The sequence below is a fragment of the Amblyomma americanum genome, chromosome 5, assembly GCF_052857255.1.
Source record: "Amblyomma americanum isolate KBUSLIRL-KWMA chromosome 5, ASM5285725v1, whole genome shotgun sequence".
Taxonomy (NCBI): domain Eukaryota; kingdom Metazoa; phylum Arthropoda; class Arachnida; order Ixodida; family Ixodidae; genus Amblyomma; species Amblyomma americanum.
Window position 1 is genome coordinate 197,665,775 of NC_135501.1, and position 19,431 is coordinate 197,685,205.

Sequence of the window (19,431 nt, forward strand, 5' to 3'; positions counted from 1 at the left end):
CGCGACTGCTGAACAGGAGAACCCATCCGGTCTACCACATCCCCCTCCGTCGGTCCGTGCGCGAGTGAAGCGTCGTTCACACGATTCGCCGTCACCACTGGAAGAACACCTGCTTCTGTCCATCTCGCCTGCTGAATCACGGTTGCGATCGCCGACCAGCAGGACTTGTGCACGTGCGTATGAGTAATCTTGCGGGCGGGGACTCTATCGAGAATCCTGTTTTAGGGCTGGCGTTAAAGAAATTCAAGTACTTCCTGACGAGCTATTCGGGTAAGTGAAACACTCCGAGCGCAAATGGAAGAAAAAGGCATATAGGGAGTAAATGTGTACCTTGTAAGTATTAGCGAGTGTTCTCTCTGGCTTTGTTCGCTGCGTGCCTCAGGCATTCAAGTCCAGCTTTCTCGGGCAAAAATTTTGAACGGCGCGGTTCAGGTGTCCAGCGATATATGAGACAGATACTGCGCCATTTCCTTTCCCCAAGAACCAATTATTATTATTATTATTATTATTATTATTATTATTATTATTATTATTATTATTATTATTATTATTATTATTATTAAAATTGTAAGACACTGTTATGGAAATATTGAAAGTAATGGGTCATTATTCTGATACGTAGCAAAATTTTTCTTTTAAAGTGTTTCAATCGATCGCGTTGAACAGTTAAGACTGCCATAGAAAACCAATGGGGTACGCTTTTGACGATAGCAAAAATGTGAATAGAAAAAAAAATACAAGACTGCCGTCGGGTGATCTGCGGATCATATTGATTTTTTATAGTGAAATCTTACATTATGTGAAAAAATTGCGCTCATAAACGGTTTCCCGCTCAAAAATACTTTTGTTCAGAATTGCTAGGTATGTCAGGCCTAACAAAAATATACATTTGCCGCGAAATATTTTTTGTACTAGAGTCAACCAGGCTATTCCAAGGCACAGGCTGGAAGAAGAGGTTTACTTAAGAGAAAGGCAGAGAGGTCGGCCTGAAGGCTCGTCATCTGGCCTTTTGCTATTCTGCACTGGGGAAAGGGAGAGAAGTTTGAGGGTTGTGATTGTTGACCATATGGATAGAAGAGAGATGCGAATATATACAACCACACAAGCAGTGAGCCTAATCACAACCGACAGTCGAGACCCGTCTTCTGCTAGAAGCGTAGAAGCGGCCTCGTTGCTTGGAGAGCTTTTCATCCCTCCTGCCAGGCGCCCAGCACAAGGCCTCCTCCGAGGGTGCCCAGCTCTCAAGAGGCGTCAAGCAAGCACCCAACGCCAGCCTTTCGCGCGCATATAGAGGAGGAGGTGGAGGAGAGAGACTTACCAAGGCCTTATATTAAGGGCTTACCAATGCAAGGCTGGGGCATCATGAAATGATTTGGAGGTGTGTCAGGCACGTCCTGTGAGTGTATGGAAAACGGGTTTGGATGACTGTGCATAAATCACCATGTGCAAGTGTGCATGTAAATGTGCTCGTCGGTGCTTAATACGTATGTTCTTCGCTTTTATAGGTTGCGGCATGTGGCTGATCCCGGTGCTCTTGGCGCTGTCGGTGTCCGGGCCTCCCGCCCATGGACTGCGGATGAACAAAGACACCGGGGCCTACGAGGACGTCGTGGTCGCCATCCATCGCTATGTGGAGCCGGACGAACGCATCATCGAAAACATCAAGGTTGCTCGCGCGATGCTTTTTCACGCTCGCTGTTATGCGCGCGATACTTTCCCTTTACCTTATTTGCATGTTGTGTACGCTTGTATGTATGGTTATGTGTGTTGCGAGGCGCCAGTAGCCCGGCTATAGGTGAGGCCCAATTTTGGCCGGTGTAAAATTCTATGGCAAAGTGAGTGAATGAACTTCGCGAAAGACAGTGTAATATCCACAGGGCATTGAGAGTGTGGACATGACTCGGGGATCGACGGTGATGATGATAACCATGGTGGCAACCATGCTTTCTTGACGTTGCAGGTCCGAGTTGGGACAGTATGTTGTCACGGTTCCTTTTCGTAATCATTACTTTGGCTTGTGGCGTTAGGGTAGCACTAATTGTGATGCCAGAGACCGTGACTTAAATTTTTGGCTAACTTTCAGTTGTCAGTGCTAGCAGAGGTCAGAACCAGATGTTTTTGGCGAGAAACTGACAATGATACCTATGTCAAGCCACACCGTCTTATTAAGAGAGCGCCCACTCCACAGCCCACATAGGTGGCGCGCCCAACACTGGGTACATTCTCGAGAGAGTTAGATGTGGGCCCTTGTTTCGACTGGAGCCTTCCGAGCCATGGCCCGAGGACTTCGACCTGGCCGAGATGACCCCATTCGAACCAAGAACTCGGGCTCTTGGCTTGTCTAGGTCGTCTCTGTCAGGTCGGGGTCCTCGGGTCCCGTCTCGAAAGGCTTCTGCTGTGATGTGGCGAAGAGGGGCGGGCTTCGATGAGGAAGACCCGAGGGCCCCCACCTGGCTGAGACGACCCATATATATACATACACCTTGGCAGGTTGCCCACAACCCGGTAGGCAGGTTGCCACCTGCCTGCCATAGCAAGTGGTCCACCTACCGGCCGCAGGCTTTAGGCAAACGGACAAAAGCTAAATGCGAAGAATGGCCACTAAGTGGTGGCGACTAAAATATACTTATGGGAGAAGAGAAAACGTCACAGGTGAAAACGTAACGAAACTCAGCATCCCTCGTAATATTCGCTTGTCAAAACTCAAATTGCATGTGAATTGGTGGGCTGTTCTTTAAGAAAATGATTGGCCCTGAATGCTTTAACGCATACGTATAGGCGAAAGCGATCAAACAATCTAATAAGCAAAGTGGGTTAGCAGTTGCCTTTACACTTCTCCAATGCATAATTCCAGACGCACTCCACTCCGATAGCCGCCCCCAATGTGACCCCGTCGCGCGGTCACACAGTTCTCATCATGTGGTTCATGCGAGCGTACTTGTATCCTCCTCCGACTCCGAGCGCGTGGGGAATATGTGACCATGCAGTCCTGCGCGCTCGGTGCGCGGAGCAAATGCGCCATCGGTGGCAGCGGCAGAGATAACAACGACTTCGGCATCTGCGAACTTCACACTAGGCGTGTGACATTGTGGCATTGTGTGATCGCTTAAGCCTAAGCATTTACATTCTTCTCGGCGGCGCTGCTTTGTGCGCCATGAAATCCTTGCAGAAGCAAACGTCAGCCGTAGCAGGCCTCTCTCGCTCACGAAATTCCAGTGTGCGGGAGAACGGGAAGAGGCAGCGGTTCCGCTGCAACCTTTCCGTCGCTCCAAGCATGGCCTCCAAGATTGAGCACTCGAGGGTTATCGCGGAGGCCATGCTCCGAGGACACTAGTTGGTCTCCCCTCCGCCAGGGGCGCTGATCACATTGACGGCACGGCTTCGGATGGGAAATAGAGATTATAATACTGTTATAACGCAGTAAAAATGACATAAATTTGACAAGGGTTGTTGTTATCTTTCTAAATAGTTACAATTTGTGGGTCCTGCCTACTCTTGTCTCCATCCTTCTCTCCTCCCCCTCTTCTATCGTCCTAGGTGTGATGTTCCGCTTAATCCTCTTTTTCTGTTGGCCCCGGTTCATGTGGCAGCCTGTAGGCACGCACAGAGGCTGGTACCCCTTCCCACTCAGCGTACACTCTGAGCCAAAAAGGGGTTTAAGGGTTAGTCCCTGGGGCCTAAGTGCCAGCAAACAATACAATTAATCCCTCAGAAAGTTGACCTGCGAAGGGCTTGAGCCTCAGTCAACTTCCACACGGTCTAACCATCCTTGTCGATGGCTAAGTGGTGCATTCAGTCCACTCTTCCACATTCTTGGCTTTAAGTGTACAACCAAACACCGTCGCCGGCTCCTCTTGGAACCTTTTGGTCGCAGGCGCTGTTCCGCTCTGCCTCGGCGCTTATGCACCGCGCCACCTGCGGCCTGGTGCACTTCGGCAGCGTGACCATCTCGGTGCCAGACACATGGCCCGCCAGGCCTCAGGCGGCGGACACTGCGGCCAGCCTGTTCCCGGTGGCGGCCGTCCGAGTGGCTGCGGCCAACCCTCGCTACGGGGACACGCCGTACACGGTTCAGCCCCGCGGCTGCGGCGAGTCTGGCGAATACATACACCTGACGGCCCGCTTCCTGGCGGACATGAACGGCTCCATCGCCGAAGAGTACGGCGACCCGGGTGAGGAGAGGGCTCGTTGCTCTGACTCTTACAAAAATGGTCTGTAGACAGTCCATAGACTTCTTATAGACTCTATTGCCTTCATATGGGTATTTCTTTTGTCTATTCATAGTCTATGGACTGTCTATAGACAAAAGTCTACTAAAAGTGTATGGCCATATATCTATCGATTGTCTATAGACTGTCTATAGGATTTGTATTGCCTATAGACTGTTCTCTAGGGTTTATCGTGGGGAAACTGCGCTGCACTAAAACAAACAAGGCACACAATAAGGACGACAAACGAGGCTTCGTCTGTCGTCCTTATAGTGTGTCTTGTTTGTTTTAGTACAACGCGGTTTCCACACGATGAACCGCCAACTAGCCCCTGCTATTGCTCTCTAGGGTTTGTCTATAGAGAATCTATAGACTTTATAGACAGATGTCTGTGTGCAGTCTATAAACTGTCTAAACAAATTTTTGTATGGAGGACGATCGACTACACTCATGTTTGGTGGGCTTGACTGAGGCGCCACCTCAGTCAAGTTTCCTTGCTACGGGGATTGACTGGTTATTAACACATATCGATCAAGCTTTTACTTGATTAATTAGTTTGTCGCTGCAATGATATAACGGAAACTCCACGGTACTGAAGCGGTGTTTCTTCACTGAGCTCGACCGTTTTCTCTGAATGGCCCCTTGCAGCATTTCAGCTTGTGCACGAGTGGGCCCACTTCCGGTACGGTGTCTTCGACGAGTACGGCTACCCGGAGAGTTCCCGCTACCCGAGCCTCTACTGCGAGTCCGGAATGGTGAGACGCGTGTGTATTGCGACTCGTGCGAGAGCTAAGCACGCTAGAACTGTTCAAAAGACCGCTCTTAGTTGTAGTTAAAAAAACTCCAATAAATTAAATGCGTTGAAACATTCAATATGTCTAAAAACTGCGCTCACTAGGTTTACCATCCGCTAAGGGTCGTCGTTCACATTCCTCACTTCACTTCTGTTGCCTGTCTCAGGGAAGCGTGATTGATTGATTGATTGATTGATTGATTGATTGATTGATTGATTGATTGAGACGCGCACTACTGTATACCTTCGCTTCATCAAACTGCGACGATTTTTTCTCGATTGATTGGTTGATTGGTCGGGCGGAAGGCCGGTCGGTAGGTCGATTCCAGCGGCGGTGGACGACTCCAGGTTAATTTCTACCAACTGGAGTTCTAAAATCTCGGTACATGGGCCATTTCTTTTTCTCCCTTTCTCCATCGGAGTGCATCCGCCAGGGTGGAACTGGCGAACCCGTGCTATGGTGCTAAACGTCGTGGCACCCCCCACTCATTGTGGTACTGTCAGCCCCTCACTTCGGCAATCTGCCCATACAATATACCTCTATACACTCGAGGATTGGTCAACACACTGCAGGGGTCCCGCAGCGGCCATGCGAGCACTGGTGGAGCTTGCTGCACAGCTGGACGCCACCGACGCCTCTAGGGCCCATTAGTAGCACCCTTTTTAGTGGCTAGGACTAGGCGTGCTTCCGTAGAATTTTTCTCAAGCACCGCCTTTGCCTTTGGGCCACTGAGGCGGTTAAACAGGAGAACTGAACGGGTAAATCTATATTACCTCTTATGAGTTATCACTGTGGGTCTCAAGACCGTCTATATGGCTCAGCGCACGAGGCCGGCGGGTATAGGCCTGTGCTGCCCCCTGGGCAGCAAAACGACCTCTTTATGGGGCCCAATCCATTCGCCCCCATCTCCAAGGTCAGACCGGTGAATAGATGTATAAGAAATTAACCCGAACATGAACCTTCATTCTGTTGAACAGGACAAGAGCTGCTCAAATAAATACGCTTTCTTTCTCGCTCTGTTGAGCTGCTCGGTTAGAGGGCTCGCCACTTACGCACCCATTGTTCTCCGCGCAGGTTCGCGCCAGCACGTGCTCGCAGCAGCTCAAGTTCAGCGCATTCACAGAATCCGGCGAGAGGTGTCGCATCTACAAGGGATGCCGCGTCTCCTCCAAGTGCAAGACGCGCTTCTCGCCCAAGGGAGGAGATCCTGTCACCTCGTCCATCATGTTCATGCCCCACGTCGAAGGCGTAAGTGTGCACTACAGTGGACCATCGCTCCAACAAACTGCGAAGATTTTCCAGAAGATAACCTAATGGCATGCCAAGTTCGAAGACACGAAGCAACACAGAAAAAACTTCGCAGCGGACACAGAAAGGGAAGACGATACACAGCGTCAGTGTCTTGCCTTCCCTTTCTGTGACCGCTGTGAAGTTTGCGCTGTTTTAATGCGAGAGCATTACTACGCTATGACGACAAGGTCGTGTCCGCAAAACGTGTCCGCGGCAGTTGTGGGGAACTTAGAAGAAGTAGCGCCAAACGAATGGTTTTAGTCGAAAGGGGATGATGTGAGGTTGATGTCGAAAAAGGAATTATGCCGATAAGTTTATTAGTTAATTAATTAGAACTAAAAATGTCCAAAAAGTGGGTGGAGCCAGGGCAACGTGTGGCGCCAAATTTGAAAAAACCGGAAGTGTGGGCGGAGTCAACGCGTGGCGCCAAATTTGAAAACGAAGCGCGGCGCCAAGTTTGAAAACTCAAAATGGTCAATGTATGGAACTTGATTAAGAAAGACAATTAATTTTGGTAATTGGGAAATTGGGCGAATTTACATCAGTGCTTAAACGAGTAAATGTGAGGAGAAGGGGACAAGTGAAGCAAAGAGAGGCAAAGTGAGGCAAATAGGGGCAAAGAAAAACGAGGAGGCGTCAATGCTTTCGCATTCCTCCAATGCGGGTTACCGCAGTGACCTCAAACGCTTTATTGTTTATGTGATGAACGGCCAACTAGCTCGGGACGTCTTATTCAAGTTCGAATCTGCAGTAAAGTTCGTCATCGAATCTATCGCGCATCACTGTTCTTTGATCGCTTCACTTACAGGAGCGGGTTCAAAATCCAAGTGAATCCGGCACAAATCTCCTGCGCCTAGCTATTGGGAGAGACAAGAGAGCCCCCTATGATTTCAGGCGTCGGCAACATGTTATGACATTTAAGCGAGCGTAAGGATTTCCGTATCAAGCAAATGTGGACGCGACATTGTGAACATTTTAAATATTGGAGAAATATCAGTCTGTGTCGCATTTCGAAACATGGAGGACTGAGCAATTTTTTAAGCAGGTATACAGGATTACCTGGCGTCTGTCGGGAGTTCGTAATTTCAAAAACTCCACATTCATGGATTCGGAAACTCTGGACGCGCAGTGCTTGATACGTAAATGCATCATTCGAAACCAAGAAAAGATTGCAGTTAATTGGAAAACAAGTTTACCTGGGCGAGAAATCTGTGCAGCTCTCTTTAAAACTTCGCACTTGACGAATTGCAGTTTTACTTTTCCGGTTTGGTACTCAAGCATACACTGTCACCGTGACTACATAGGGCAGCGGTTACTATCACATGAGTTAAGATGGCTAGCAGGGGGCAGCCGATACCGAACTGACCAAGAATTAGAAGCGGCAGACAAGTGAGAGCGGCAGCAGGTGATTATGTCCTTATCGGTTTTTTTTTTTTGTGGACAGAAGCTCAAGTTCTGCGACAAAACCAGACACAACGCCTTCGCTCCCAACAAGCACAACCACCTGTGCAATCGCAAGCCAACGTGGGAGGTGATCAGCGGCAACCAGGATTTTATCAAGTAAGTTGGAACTGATTAATGAAGAGATAGCTAGACGGTTCGAGTTCTACAGCATACACAGATGACCCAGCCGTATAAATCCAAAACTGAGTACTCAATAGCAATAACCAATCGATACTCTGAACACGGATGCTCCTGGCTCACAACAATGAAAACAGTGATGTAAATATGAAAATAGTGACGTAATCGGATGATTGAACTTTAGGCTTCTCCTCAAAGCAACAAAGGAGTGCGGGGAAGCTCGGTGTGACGTCACGGAAGGTCAGATTTCAAATTACCGCTGCCATCAACCACACCCTGTCATGCCTCATTGGATGCTGGAAAAAACGCTAGGCGAGCTTTGCCTTCGGTGTCGTTGGTTTTTTTTCCTTCAAAGCAAGCTTTTAGTCTTTGGAAATGTACCGATACCTACGATGACGTCATCATGCGCCACCCACTTGGCGCTGCGCGCTGCGGGGAAGCTTGAAGACCGTCGCGATTTCTATCGGCGATTACGTCACCTTTTCAAATGCTAGCCCAAAAGGACTTCGCATGCTTTATCTGCAAGTTTCACACATTCGACCCCCTTAAGCTCGTCGATTTCTTAAACCTATGCACTTGCTCTTTAACGGTGTTCATACAATACAATGAAACAGCTACCATCCCACGTGTTAACTGTCAGTATCTTGAGCTGTGCTTTGGATGTCGTCGTCTTCATCATTTTCCATCCATGCGCATGACATGCCAATAAAAAATACGCAGGTAGTTGCTCATGCAAGTCGAAATTTCGACGCGTGATCGCTTCACTGACAACTAAAATAGGCGCTTGGAAGCGCCACCTCTCAAGAATGCAGAAAATCATATGAAACGGCGGGAGACATGAACCAACAAATAATAAATGTTCACTGGTGTGCATTGACTCTATGCAATCGCATTGTGTATTGGGCCGGGTGCTCAGCGTCTCTGAATTTTTGTGAGCGTTATGTACCTCCTTTCCCTTTCCTCTCTTTTCCTTCCTTTCTTCATCTACTCTCCTCCACCTCCTCATCTTTCCTCCTTTTTTCTTCATTTCCTTACTGCCCATCCTCGCGTGTTCGCTTGTTATCGTTTATCTGGTTGAATCCTCAGCCTTTCCTTTTTTTATTCGCAGCAATGCATCTTAACAAGTGCATTTAACTCCCTCTCACCAGGTCAGTGCTATGGCAGTAAACGTTTGAGTATACAAAAACTTTTCGGTTGATCAGAAACCACCGCCATGCAAGAATCCTTCCTATTTGCCTTGACCGTCGCTAAAGCCTGGCGTCCAGGGCACGGGCTCTCGTATATTATTTATTTATTTATTTATTTATTTATTTATTTATTTATTTATTTATTTATTTATTCATTCATTCATTCATTCATTCATTCATTCATTCATTCCTTTACCCTCAGGGCTGTTAGGCGTTACAGAGGGGAGCGGGAATTACATATAAGTGCAGAGCACAAAAAAAAACAGCAGTTAATAAATTAAGCGTAGTCGCAGGTACACACTTATTAAAATCAATAACAGCATTACGAAAGCAGCATTACACAAAACAAACCACAAAAAACTGCGGATTTTAAATTAAGCATAGTTACAATCACACACTTAAATAAAACCAATAACGGCATTACGTATAACTCAGAAATATCAGCAATTTCAGCAATATCATGGGGAAGGTGATTCCAGCTGACACAGGTTCTAGGTGTGCAAACATCTTGTGCGACAAGGAAGAATCCAAACTTTGTGGCGGTGATCAATGTGTGCTGAAATATAAGATGGTCTTTTTAATAACTTGTCTTTAATATAATGATTATGATAAAATTTGTGAAAAGAACATAATGAAGCTATTGACCTGCGGTGAGAAAGGAGAGGGAGGGAAAGGTTAGCTTTCATGGCAGTTACACTGATAGTACTAGTGCGATGATACTTAAATGCCAACTTTTTATTCAGTTCCGATTCGTCTGCGCAGCCTGCCCCGCGGTGACCTGACCAGAAACATCGAGATGACATTCCACGAAGTGCAAAACAAGGACGGCGTTCTCGGCGAGATAGTTTTTGCCCTGGACGTTTCCAGCAGTATGGGCGTAAGTGCAAGAACATTGGATACAAGACTGCACAATTTCAGACCGATCTTTTTTTTTCGTGCAAGCATCGATTATGCCGCATCTGCCATCAGGTGCGCCAACCTTATGCACAAAACCTCTTGCTTGGTTCTGTACAAGTCAGTTACCTGCGAAATCTGACAGTCAGTAAACCGGCGACATAGCCGACACAAGCATTTATACTTGACTGAAAGAACATACGGTACGTTTCAAATTGTTGAATACAGATATATCTTTTAAAAGCAGTAAAGGATACGTCTGTGCGGCCTGTGTATCTTGAATATACGGCGTGGCGGACATTGTTTGCATAATAGAATCCAACGAAAAGACGAGTAAATAACTACAAAAAAAATCAACAACTTTTCAACATGGGAACGTTAGCACCTACCCCCATGTCGGAAAAAAATTGTCCGACGTCGGCTATGGCAGCCGTTTGAAGTCTCGCAGCCGGAGGAACTGGCCTCACTTCACGTGGCCTAGGTCACGTGACCTTGTGGCGTCATCCCGACCTGCCCACGAGATCGTGAGCAAACTGGCCACCGTGGCAGGTGGCAGTTCAATTAAGAATTGGTCGCGAGCGGTTGCTCGGGAAGAGAAACCTGGGTCTCGCAAGCCCCCACAGATGGCGCCACCCGGAAGTCGCAGGGCAGCGGCGCGTCGCTTAACCGCTGCACCACTGCGCCAGGAGGGGTGTGAGGGGCTCTCTAGAATGACCGATTCCACATATATGGGCTATGGCCCATTGACCTTATCGCGTCATACCCTTAATGTGGAGCTTAAGTGTTCCTTCCAGTTTTCTGGAGGGAACACTTAAGATAAGAATGGATAAGAATAAGCATAAGAATAAGGATAAGAATGGGGTGGAGCGCATATGGCAAATTCTCGCAGATCATGAGTGGCAGTTTACCAATTTCCCTCAAGAGGAAAGTGTACAACAGCATAATCTTACCGGTACTCACCTACGGGGCAGAAACGTGGAGGCTAACGAAAAGAGTTCAGCTTAAGTTAAGGACAACGCAGCGAGCCATGGAAAGAAAAATGATAGGTGTAACGTTAAGAGATCGAAAGCGGGCAGAGTGGGTGAGGGAACAAACACGGGTTAATGACATCCTAGTCGAAATCAAGAGAAAGAATTGGGCTTGGGCAGGGCATGTAATGCGAAGGCAAGATAACCGCTGGTCCTAAAGGGTAACGGAGTGGATTCCAAGAGAAAGTAAGCGGAGCAGGGGGCGGCAGAAGGTTAGATGGGCGGATGAGATTAAGAAGTTTGCAGGCAAAGGGTGGATGCAGCTGGCAAAGGATAGGATTAATTGGAGAGACATGGGAGAGGCCTTTGCCCTGCAGTGGGTGTAATAAGGCTGCTGCTGCTGCTGCTGCTGCTGCTGCTGCTGCTGCTGCTGCTGCTGCTGCTGATGATGATGATGATGATTATATTGAGGAATTGAAGGCCTTCGACATTAAAGGCGAACCCAGTTGTCAACATTTCTGATTCAGCATCACGGTTCTAGAGCAGAAAATACGTGTTGTACAGCTCGTTAAGTTGGCTTTCCCGCGTTGCGTGTTGATAAAATAGCAACATCAACAACTTCCTAAAAGCCGTAAACTACGTCTGTATCTGATTCAAGGGACGCTCATTTTCTCAAATGTGCAACATGTGCAAGTGAACTTGAAGAGCTCTCAGAAGCATTCTTTAGTGCAAAAGCAGTCATACGTTCACCAACACCAGGCAGGAATCACGTACGTATGTTCAACGAATGTACGTACTACGTGCGATGTTGTTCCATTGCCTAGCAACCCGAGTTGCTCGCTAAGCTCGGGTAGTAACTCGGATAAGCTGCGCGAGAGGTTGCTCGGGAAAAGCAACATGGGTGGCACAATTCCTACCGGTGGCGGTGGTACAAACAGCCATCTGCCAGTGCAGTGGTGTGAGGACTCGCCGCCATTTATGAATGTGAAGTAGAGAATGAGCAATTCTGCATATATGGACATTAAACCACTAAAGATGTCACGTCATACCCTTAAGGCGGATCTCAAGTGCCCCCTCCAATTGAAGAATGAATACATGCTTTCACATATCTACTCGGTTTAGCTACGTTAAACCCTTAACAATTTCTTTTTTCACACTCGATATCTCGAAGTATGATGCCGATTCCGAAATTTCAAAAACTCTGCTCGCATTCAATTTTGACGGCCTTCAATTTCTCAACCTTCAACCTTGCAGCCTGAAACTAAAGGCATAAAAGCTAATCAGTTAATTTTCGTTAATTATTAGTCTTCATTATCCTCTATCACGTAAATAATGTCTGTCTTCGCGCAAAATCAAACTACAGACCGACTCCGCACCGAAATGTCTTTCATGGCTTTTAAAAGAAAAATCAGAATTGAATAAATTTAAACACCCAGTGTATAGGTACTGGAATTTAATGGTGTTTGTGTACATGTGAAATATTTCTTGGTGGACACCTGAACTGCACCGCAAGGGAGGGATAAAGGAGGGAGTGAAAGAAGAAAGGACGAAATAGGTGCCGTAGTGGAGGACTCCGGAATAATTTCGACCATCTGGGGATCTTTAGCGTGCACTGACATCGCACAGCACACGGGAGCCTTTCGCGTTTCGCCTCCATCGAAACGCGGCCGCCGCAATCTGGTTCGAACCCGGGTACTCCGGCTGAGGTAATCGATGGTGTGTTAAGGCAACTGAAAGGATTCCAAAGGGGAAAAAAAATGCGGTAACATTAGATTTCACATTTGTCGCAGCTTCCGTTGCTACTTGCGTGTGTTCGCGTCAATTTCTTTGCAATTATCGGTCCATCAACCGCCATATTGGGACTGATAGCAGTAATGTCGCGTATGCTGGGAGGTTACGTGACCTTGCGACGTCATACTTCTTTTGTATTCGCGTGACATTGTGACGTCATACCTTTTTCGACCGATAAGCGAGAATTTCGTGACACCGGCTGGTTCCGGGTTGCTCCTGACGGGAGGGAGGTCAACACTGAGCCGAAAGAAAAGGACACGACAAAAGACTTGCCAAGCTGCCGAATCGCCTTCTGCGAGAGCACACTCTAAACAGAAAGGAGTAAAAAGAGAGTGCGCTAGAGAACAGCTTTTTACTCCCATACAGGCGTATTCGTGTTTAGAGTGTACAACAGCAATGAAAAGAGGAGACAGAACGCTCAGAAGTGGATTACGCCTTCCGGTGGCGGCACACAGCACCTGTTAAGATTGACGTGTTACAGTAATCGTTACGAAGGTCGCTTTAATGTCGCCAAAGGTGTGAAGGCTTTGTAAGCAAATTCTTTTCTACTTCGTTCGTCTGCCCGCCGCGGTGGCTCAGTGGTTAGGGCGCTCGGCCACTGATCCGGAGTTCCCGGGTTCTAACCCGACCGCGGCGGCCGCGTTTCGATGGAGGCGAAACGCTAAGCGCCCGTGTGCTATGCGATGTTAGTGCATGTTAAACATCCCCAGGTGGTCGAAATTATCCCGGAGCCCTCCACTACGGCACCTCTTTCTTCTTTCACTCCCTCTTTTATCCTTTCCCTTACGGCGCGGTTCGAGTGTCCAGCGATATACCAGGTGTTTCAGGGAAGGTGATCACTCGTGTTTAAATATAGGGTTTTTGAGGTAAACAGAAGCTTTTTCCGGCATAGTAATGGCAGCGTTGGCGGACATAAAAAAAATGTGAATCATCTTAGCTAGCTAAGTGATTAACTGAATTTTAATAGTTAAATTTTTAACTATTACCAATAGGCACCTGATTGCATTTAGAGATTTGTAGCGGGCCGTTAATAATAGCCATATCAGTTTTCAGAATTTCGAAAACGCCGTTACTCTCGCCGTTGTGGCACGACAAAATTGGGCTACATCGTGCTAAAATACATGCACTTTTGAAAAGTATGCAGGCAAAGCAACCCCTCCAGTGGTCGTAACTAGTCGAAATAGAAAAATTTTGTCGAGCCACAACGCGAAGGGTAAAGGCGTTCTTGAAATTCTAAAAACTAACGGCCGGCTACGAATCGCTGATTGCAATCAGGTGCCTATTGGTAAAAGTTAAAAAGTTAACTATTAGAATTTAGTTAACCACTTAGCTAGTTAAGATGATTCGCCTGTTTTTTTGACGTCCACCAACGCTCATATTACTATGCCGCAAATCGCTTCTCGTTACCTCAAAAACCTTATTTTAAAAAATTAGTGATCGCCTTCCCTGAAACACTTGGTATGTGAGACAGTTCCTGCGTAATTTCCTCCCCACCCCCCCAAAAAAAACAATTTTCGAGGTGCGGTAGTGGAGGGCTCCGGAATAATTTCGACCACCTGGGGATCTTTAATGTCAGTGCACGTTAAAGATCCCCAGGTGGTCGAAATTATTCCGGAGCCCTCCACTATGCCACCTCTTTCTTCCTTTCTTCTTTCACCCCTTCCTTTATCCCTTCTCTTACAGCGCGGTTCAGGTGTCCAACGATATATGAGACAGATACTGCGCCATTTCCTTTCCCCCAAAACCAATTATTATTATTGTTAATTCGTTCGTCTTGTTTCGATTTCTATTTAGAATGCCAACCGCATCGTGCACCTCAGGACAGCGGCCACCCACTTCATCGAGGTGCTTGTTCCGGACGGTCTGAAGGTGGGGCTGGTCACCTTCAGCACTTCCGCTTCCGAGGCGTTCCCGTTGGCGCCATTGCGAAGGCGTGAGCGGGAACGGCTCGTTGAAATTGTGAAGAGGCTGGGCCCCGGAGGAAGCACCTGCATCGGATGCGCTCTGCGAACTGCTCTCGAGGTGAGTGCTGTCCGTAGAGCTGAAGCCTTACGAGACCCGCCCCCATCCCCCCTTCCTTTAAGCCTTCAGATCTCTAATCGAATATATGTACAAGTTTAATTTAATGGAACACTGGCGATGTACTGAAGTTCGCCTATATCGGTTTATTACCGCATCATAAAGGCAAAGGGGATACTTTAACCGAAGATGGGGCTTTTATGCTCTTGGAGAATCTAATAAGGTGTGGGTGCGGGATGGTTGGTAATCAGTGGTAAACGTAAAGAGCGGGAAACAAAGGGACGTAAATAGACGATGGACAAGCGCTACTTCCAACAAAAAGTAAATTTTATTAGAAATTTTGATCGGAATATCTAGGCACATGAGAGGGGGAAGAAAATGAGAGAATGAATTCAGTTATAAATTACTTAGCTGTCGTAGGTGAATGCCACGTGGTGATCCATGTATAGTAATGTCTTACGAGCCATCCGCTGAGGTTAAATTGATGTAACAGGAAAAATACCGTTGATTGAACGATCTGCAACGGCGATTATAAAAACAACCGCAGCTCTGCATGCCCCAAGAGCTTAGCCAGTACATAAGTATTGTTCTTTAAGCTCAAATAGGCGGTAGTGACTACCGCAGTCGAGTTGAGGTGTCTACCTACAGTTTTGAGTTACTGGTATTTTCATTACAAAGTAGAAAACATGTAACCGAAATTTGGTATCTATACTCCTTTAAGCTTTGGTGAGACGCAATCAGAGCGATGATAATAAATTATGCTGCCATCATCGTCATCATCATCATTCCAACTACTCCCACTGCAGGACAAAGGCTTCTTCGCTGTCTCTCCAATTGACCGTGTCCTGTGCCAGCTGCGGCCATCATATCACCGCAAACTTCTTAATCTCATCCGCCCACCTAACCTTCTGCCGCCCCCCTGCTGTAACGCTTGACTTCTCTTGGAATCCACTCCGTTACCCTCAAAGACCAGCGGTTGTCTTATATTCGCATTACATGCCCTGCTCAAGCCCATTTCTTCGTCTTGATTTCGACTATAGATGTCATTAACCCGTTTTTGATTCCTCACCCACTCTGCCCTCTTCCTGTCTCAATTAACGTTGCACCTATCATTTTTCTTTCCATAGCTCGCTGCGCTGTCTTTAAGTTGAAACCTTTTCGTTAGCCTCCACGTTTCTACCCCGTAGGTGAGTACCGGTAAGATACAGCTGTTGTACACTTTTCTCTCGAGGGATATTGGTAAACTGCCATTCATGATCTGAGAGAACCTGTCAAATGCACTCCACCCCATTCTTATTCTTCTCGTTATTTCTCTCTCGTGGTTCGGGTCTGCGGTCACTGCCTGACCTAATTAAACGTATCCCCTTGCCACTTCCAGCAGCTCGCTACCAAATGGAAACAGCTGTTCCCTTCCGAGACCGTTGAACATTAATTTGGTTCTCTGCATATTAATTTTAATACCAACAGTACTGCTCTGTCTGTCTAACTCATTGATCATGTTTTGCAGTTCACCTCCTGAGCTACTTAGCTAGGAACTGTCATCAGCCAATTGCAGATTACTGAGGTATTCTCCATTAACTTCTATCTCCAACTCTTCCCAATGCAGGCCTCTGAATGCCTCGTGTAAAAAGGCAGTGAATAGCATTGGCGAATAGCATTGGCGAATAGCATTGGGGACGGCTCCGGGATAATTTCGACCATATGAGGTCCTGCACGTGCAATGACATCGCACAGTACACGTGTATCTGCCATTTCGCCTCCGTCGAAATACGACTGCCACAACCGATACAGGACGCCAACGATGTGGAAGCCACAGGGGCCATAGCGCGAGCTCCAGACGTGGCTGGAGATGCGCCTCTAGAAATGCACGGCCTCATTAAAATATAACGCAAAGCTTTTTCAGCTAAGTGGTGTGCTCTCTAGCAACAGACACTTAGCAGGCACGAAGGCTAGCAAACGGTGGAAAGCCGGAAATCTTGCTAACAGAGAGCTTTTGATGGAGGTGCGAGAGAGAAGGTGCTGTCGCTTTGAGTTTCTGTATAAGTACCTAGAATTGCGCGTTCGTCTTCTCTGCGTATCTAGCGCTTCTACTGGCTAAACTCGATCACGTGGCTTAAAAGCATCCATGCGTTGCGGAGAAGCCAACACTTTTGCATGATTTAGCACTAGATCGTTGATGACAGTCCATTCGTACACCTACTGTTCTCGTTCTCTGCGGCTTTTCATTTTGTCCGAGTGCGCATGTTCACTGAAAACGATGTTTTCCTGTAAAAGCACGCAGTGTTATCACAAGTTTTCGCCGATCGTTAAAAAGAAAACGTTTGTGATTTGTGGCGTTTGCAACAGATGGCGCCACCCATTCACCACATGGCGAGTATTTTGTTCATAGCTCATTGAGGTAGGCCTCGGTGCAGTCGACGCATTAAACTGCGTCATTCGATGCAAGAGCAATCTGCCTGGAATAAAGCTAGTTTGGCAGCCAGAATCAAGTGGATTGAGCCTGCACTCGGTCTAACCTCTGTACCAAGTCCGTCTCCTGCACGCAAGGGTTGCGGCTTTCCCTCATAATTTGAATGCTTCGGGGAGCAGTATGATGGACCTACGCGCAACTCTAAGTACTGTACAGTAACTCTACTGTCGCTGTCATAACTACACAGCACTGGATTACATGCCATCACTGGCAGGCTGCTGGTATTCCCTACACCCTTCCTAACCGCGAACGTCCTCCCCGCCATGCACCGTGCGCAGATGTTGACCGCTAACAATCGGCGCGCCGACGGCTCGGTCATCATCCTGATGACTGATGGCAACGAGAACCATGCTCCCACAATGGCGGACGTCATGGACGAGCTGGTATCGGCGGGGGTGCTGGTCAACACGATCGCCTTCGGCATGAAAGCCGATCGAAAGCTGGAAGAACTGGCGCTGCGCACGGGAGGCAAGCCGTTCGCCCTGAGGGACGGCCAGTCCAATGTGGCCACCGCCCTGGAGTCGGCCTTCCTGGACTCGACGATCGCCCTTCTGGACTACGCCCAGAGGCCTGTCGTGGTGAGTCGGAATTGAATTTTGAGCATCACTGGCATTGGGTTTAGTTGGGAAGGATGTACAATGCGATTATAGAGTTTTAGCGTGGGGTAGACTTACATTGAACTAAGCATGAGCCAGTTGAACATGCGCAGAGACCACGTGGTCTACGTCTATACGCTGGTAAGTCTACACAGGGGCTATATATTCTCTAATAACAGCAGAAGACACAAATACACAGCAAGACAAACACTTGCATCGTCTTTTTCTTGCTGCGTCCTTGTGTATTGTGCCGCGGTTCATACCGTGGATTTGATACTTGGTTCAAATTTATCCTGACAGTTGTTCTAGTAGACTATGCCAAGTAGCCAGTCATGGTGAGCCGGGCTTGAATTCGCGGTCGAGCTTACTCGAGGCTTTCCAGCTTCTAGCTCTGAAACCATGGTGGAAGAATAAGTAGAAGGCATTCCTCCTGTCCTCACCTCGCTGAAGGAGTCACCGTCTCAATTGTTTTGCTCAAAGCGCATCCTAATTGCATTTTTATGCATATTCATCACGAGCACGTTGAGAACCCATACCGAGACTAACCGGCAAAACAATCAATTTCGGGAGCCCTTCACTACGGCTTCCCTCATGGCCTGAGTTGCTTTGGGGCGTTCAACCCTCATAAACCAAACCAAGCACTAAGCTCTTAAAAGGTTAGTAGCTACAAAACGCCCCCAATGAGCTTCCAAGAAATGTCAGTGAAACAAACGTCCTCACCGAGCAACGTTATAGATGGCTGGTTAACGTGTAATGTGGATTTAACTTACGAATTAAATATGCTTCCATCAGTTCTGTCGTTACTTGATCGCGGTGCCGGGGAACAAGGCAGTCATGCTCGCAAACAGTGGCCTGCACCGGTACTCACACCTGCTGGTACAAGTGGCAGAGGTTACCGACTCGGCCTGCTTTCCATCTTACTTTAGATTTCCGTCTCCCCAAAATCAGGGGCACCTGCGAGCATGGATGCAAATTTTCACCCGCAAAAGTTTTCGTGGTTGGCGGTGCGAGTTTATTTTAACCGACAGCGGAGCGTATTCGACACAGTCGTTTAAAAAAACAAACGAATAAATATGCAAGTTTATTTGCCTGCCTCGCTACATGAAAGCACTGCTCAAAACGGCGTTTGTACGGAGGGCACTGCAAGTAAGTCCTTTCTGCTGCAGAGCTCGAACGACGCTGCCCCGCTCCGGCAGGATGTCGAGGGGGATAGCCCGAGGTAACCGCAGAACGGCTTTCAGATGAGCCTGGTCGCTTTCCAGACCCACTCGTGGCTCGTACAAGGGAAATAATGACCGGTGTCTCGTAAAGTGTCTCGGGAAAGTGTGTCGAGAATCGAAGGGCTAGCATGGCTTGTACGCGTGCTCCGGGGATGCGGGCCTCCTCCTCCGTCGACAACAGGGCCCGCTAGCACAAACGCGAGCCTCTAAGTCCAGACTTAAATCAGAATCTCGTATTATTATAACCTAAGATAAGTCTGGACTTCCCGGCAGACGTAGTGTGCTTGCACGAACCGAAAAAACTGAACTACAGTCCAGACTTAATGTAGACGGTAGGTGCTTTTAATACCTAGGCCGGAGATTTAGCCGCCGACAAGGAATGTCCTTACCTGCAGTTAGCAAAAAGGGACGTG

The 19,431-nt window shown here is 47.7% G+C and overlaps 1 protein-coding gene across 1 annotated transcript in view; it reads left to right on the plus strand.

Annotated features, from left to right (window-relative positions):
* LOC144133321 (calcium-activated chloride channel regulator 3A-1-like) overlaps window positions 1-19,431 on the plus strand; it is a 31,315-nt gene continuing 11,884 nt past the window's right edge. The window contains exons 1-9 of the mRNA XM_077666317.1: window positions 1-173; window positions 1,506-1,666; window positions 3,875-4,172; window positions 4,857-4,963; window positions 6,077-6,250; window positions 7,737-7,852; window positions 9,823-9,937; window positions 14,508-14,735; window positions 17,481-17,780. Coding sequence (XP_077522443.1) covers window positions 1,514-1,666; window positions 3,875-4,172; window positions 4,857-4,963; window positions 6,077-6,250; window positions 7,737-7,852; window positions 9,823-9,937; window positions 14,508-14,735; window positions 17,481-17,780 — 1,491 coding nt within the window. The 5' untranslated portion in view covers window positions 1-173; window positions 1,506-1,513. The remainder of the gene's footprint in view (window positions 174-1,505; window positions 1,667-3,874; window positions 4,173-4,856; window positions 4,964-6,076; window positions 6,251-7,736; window positions 7,853-9,822; window positions 9,938-14,507; window positions 14,736-17,480; window positions 17,781-19,431) is intronic.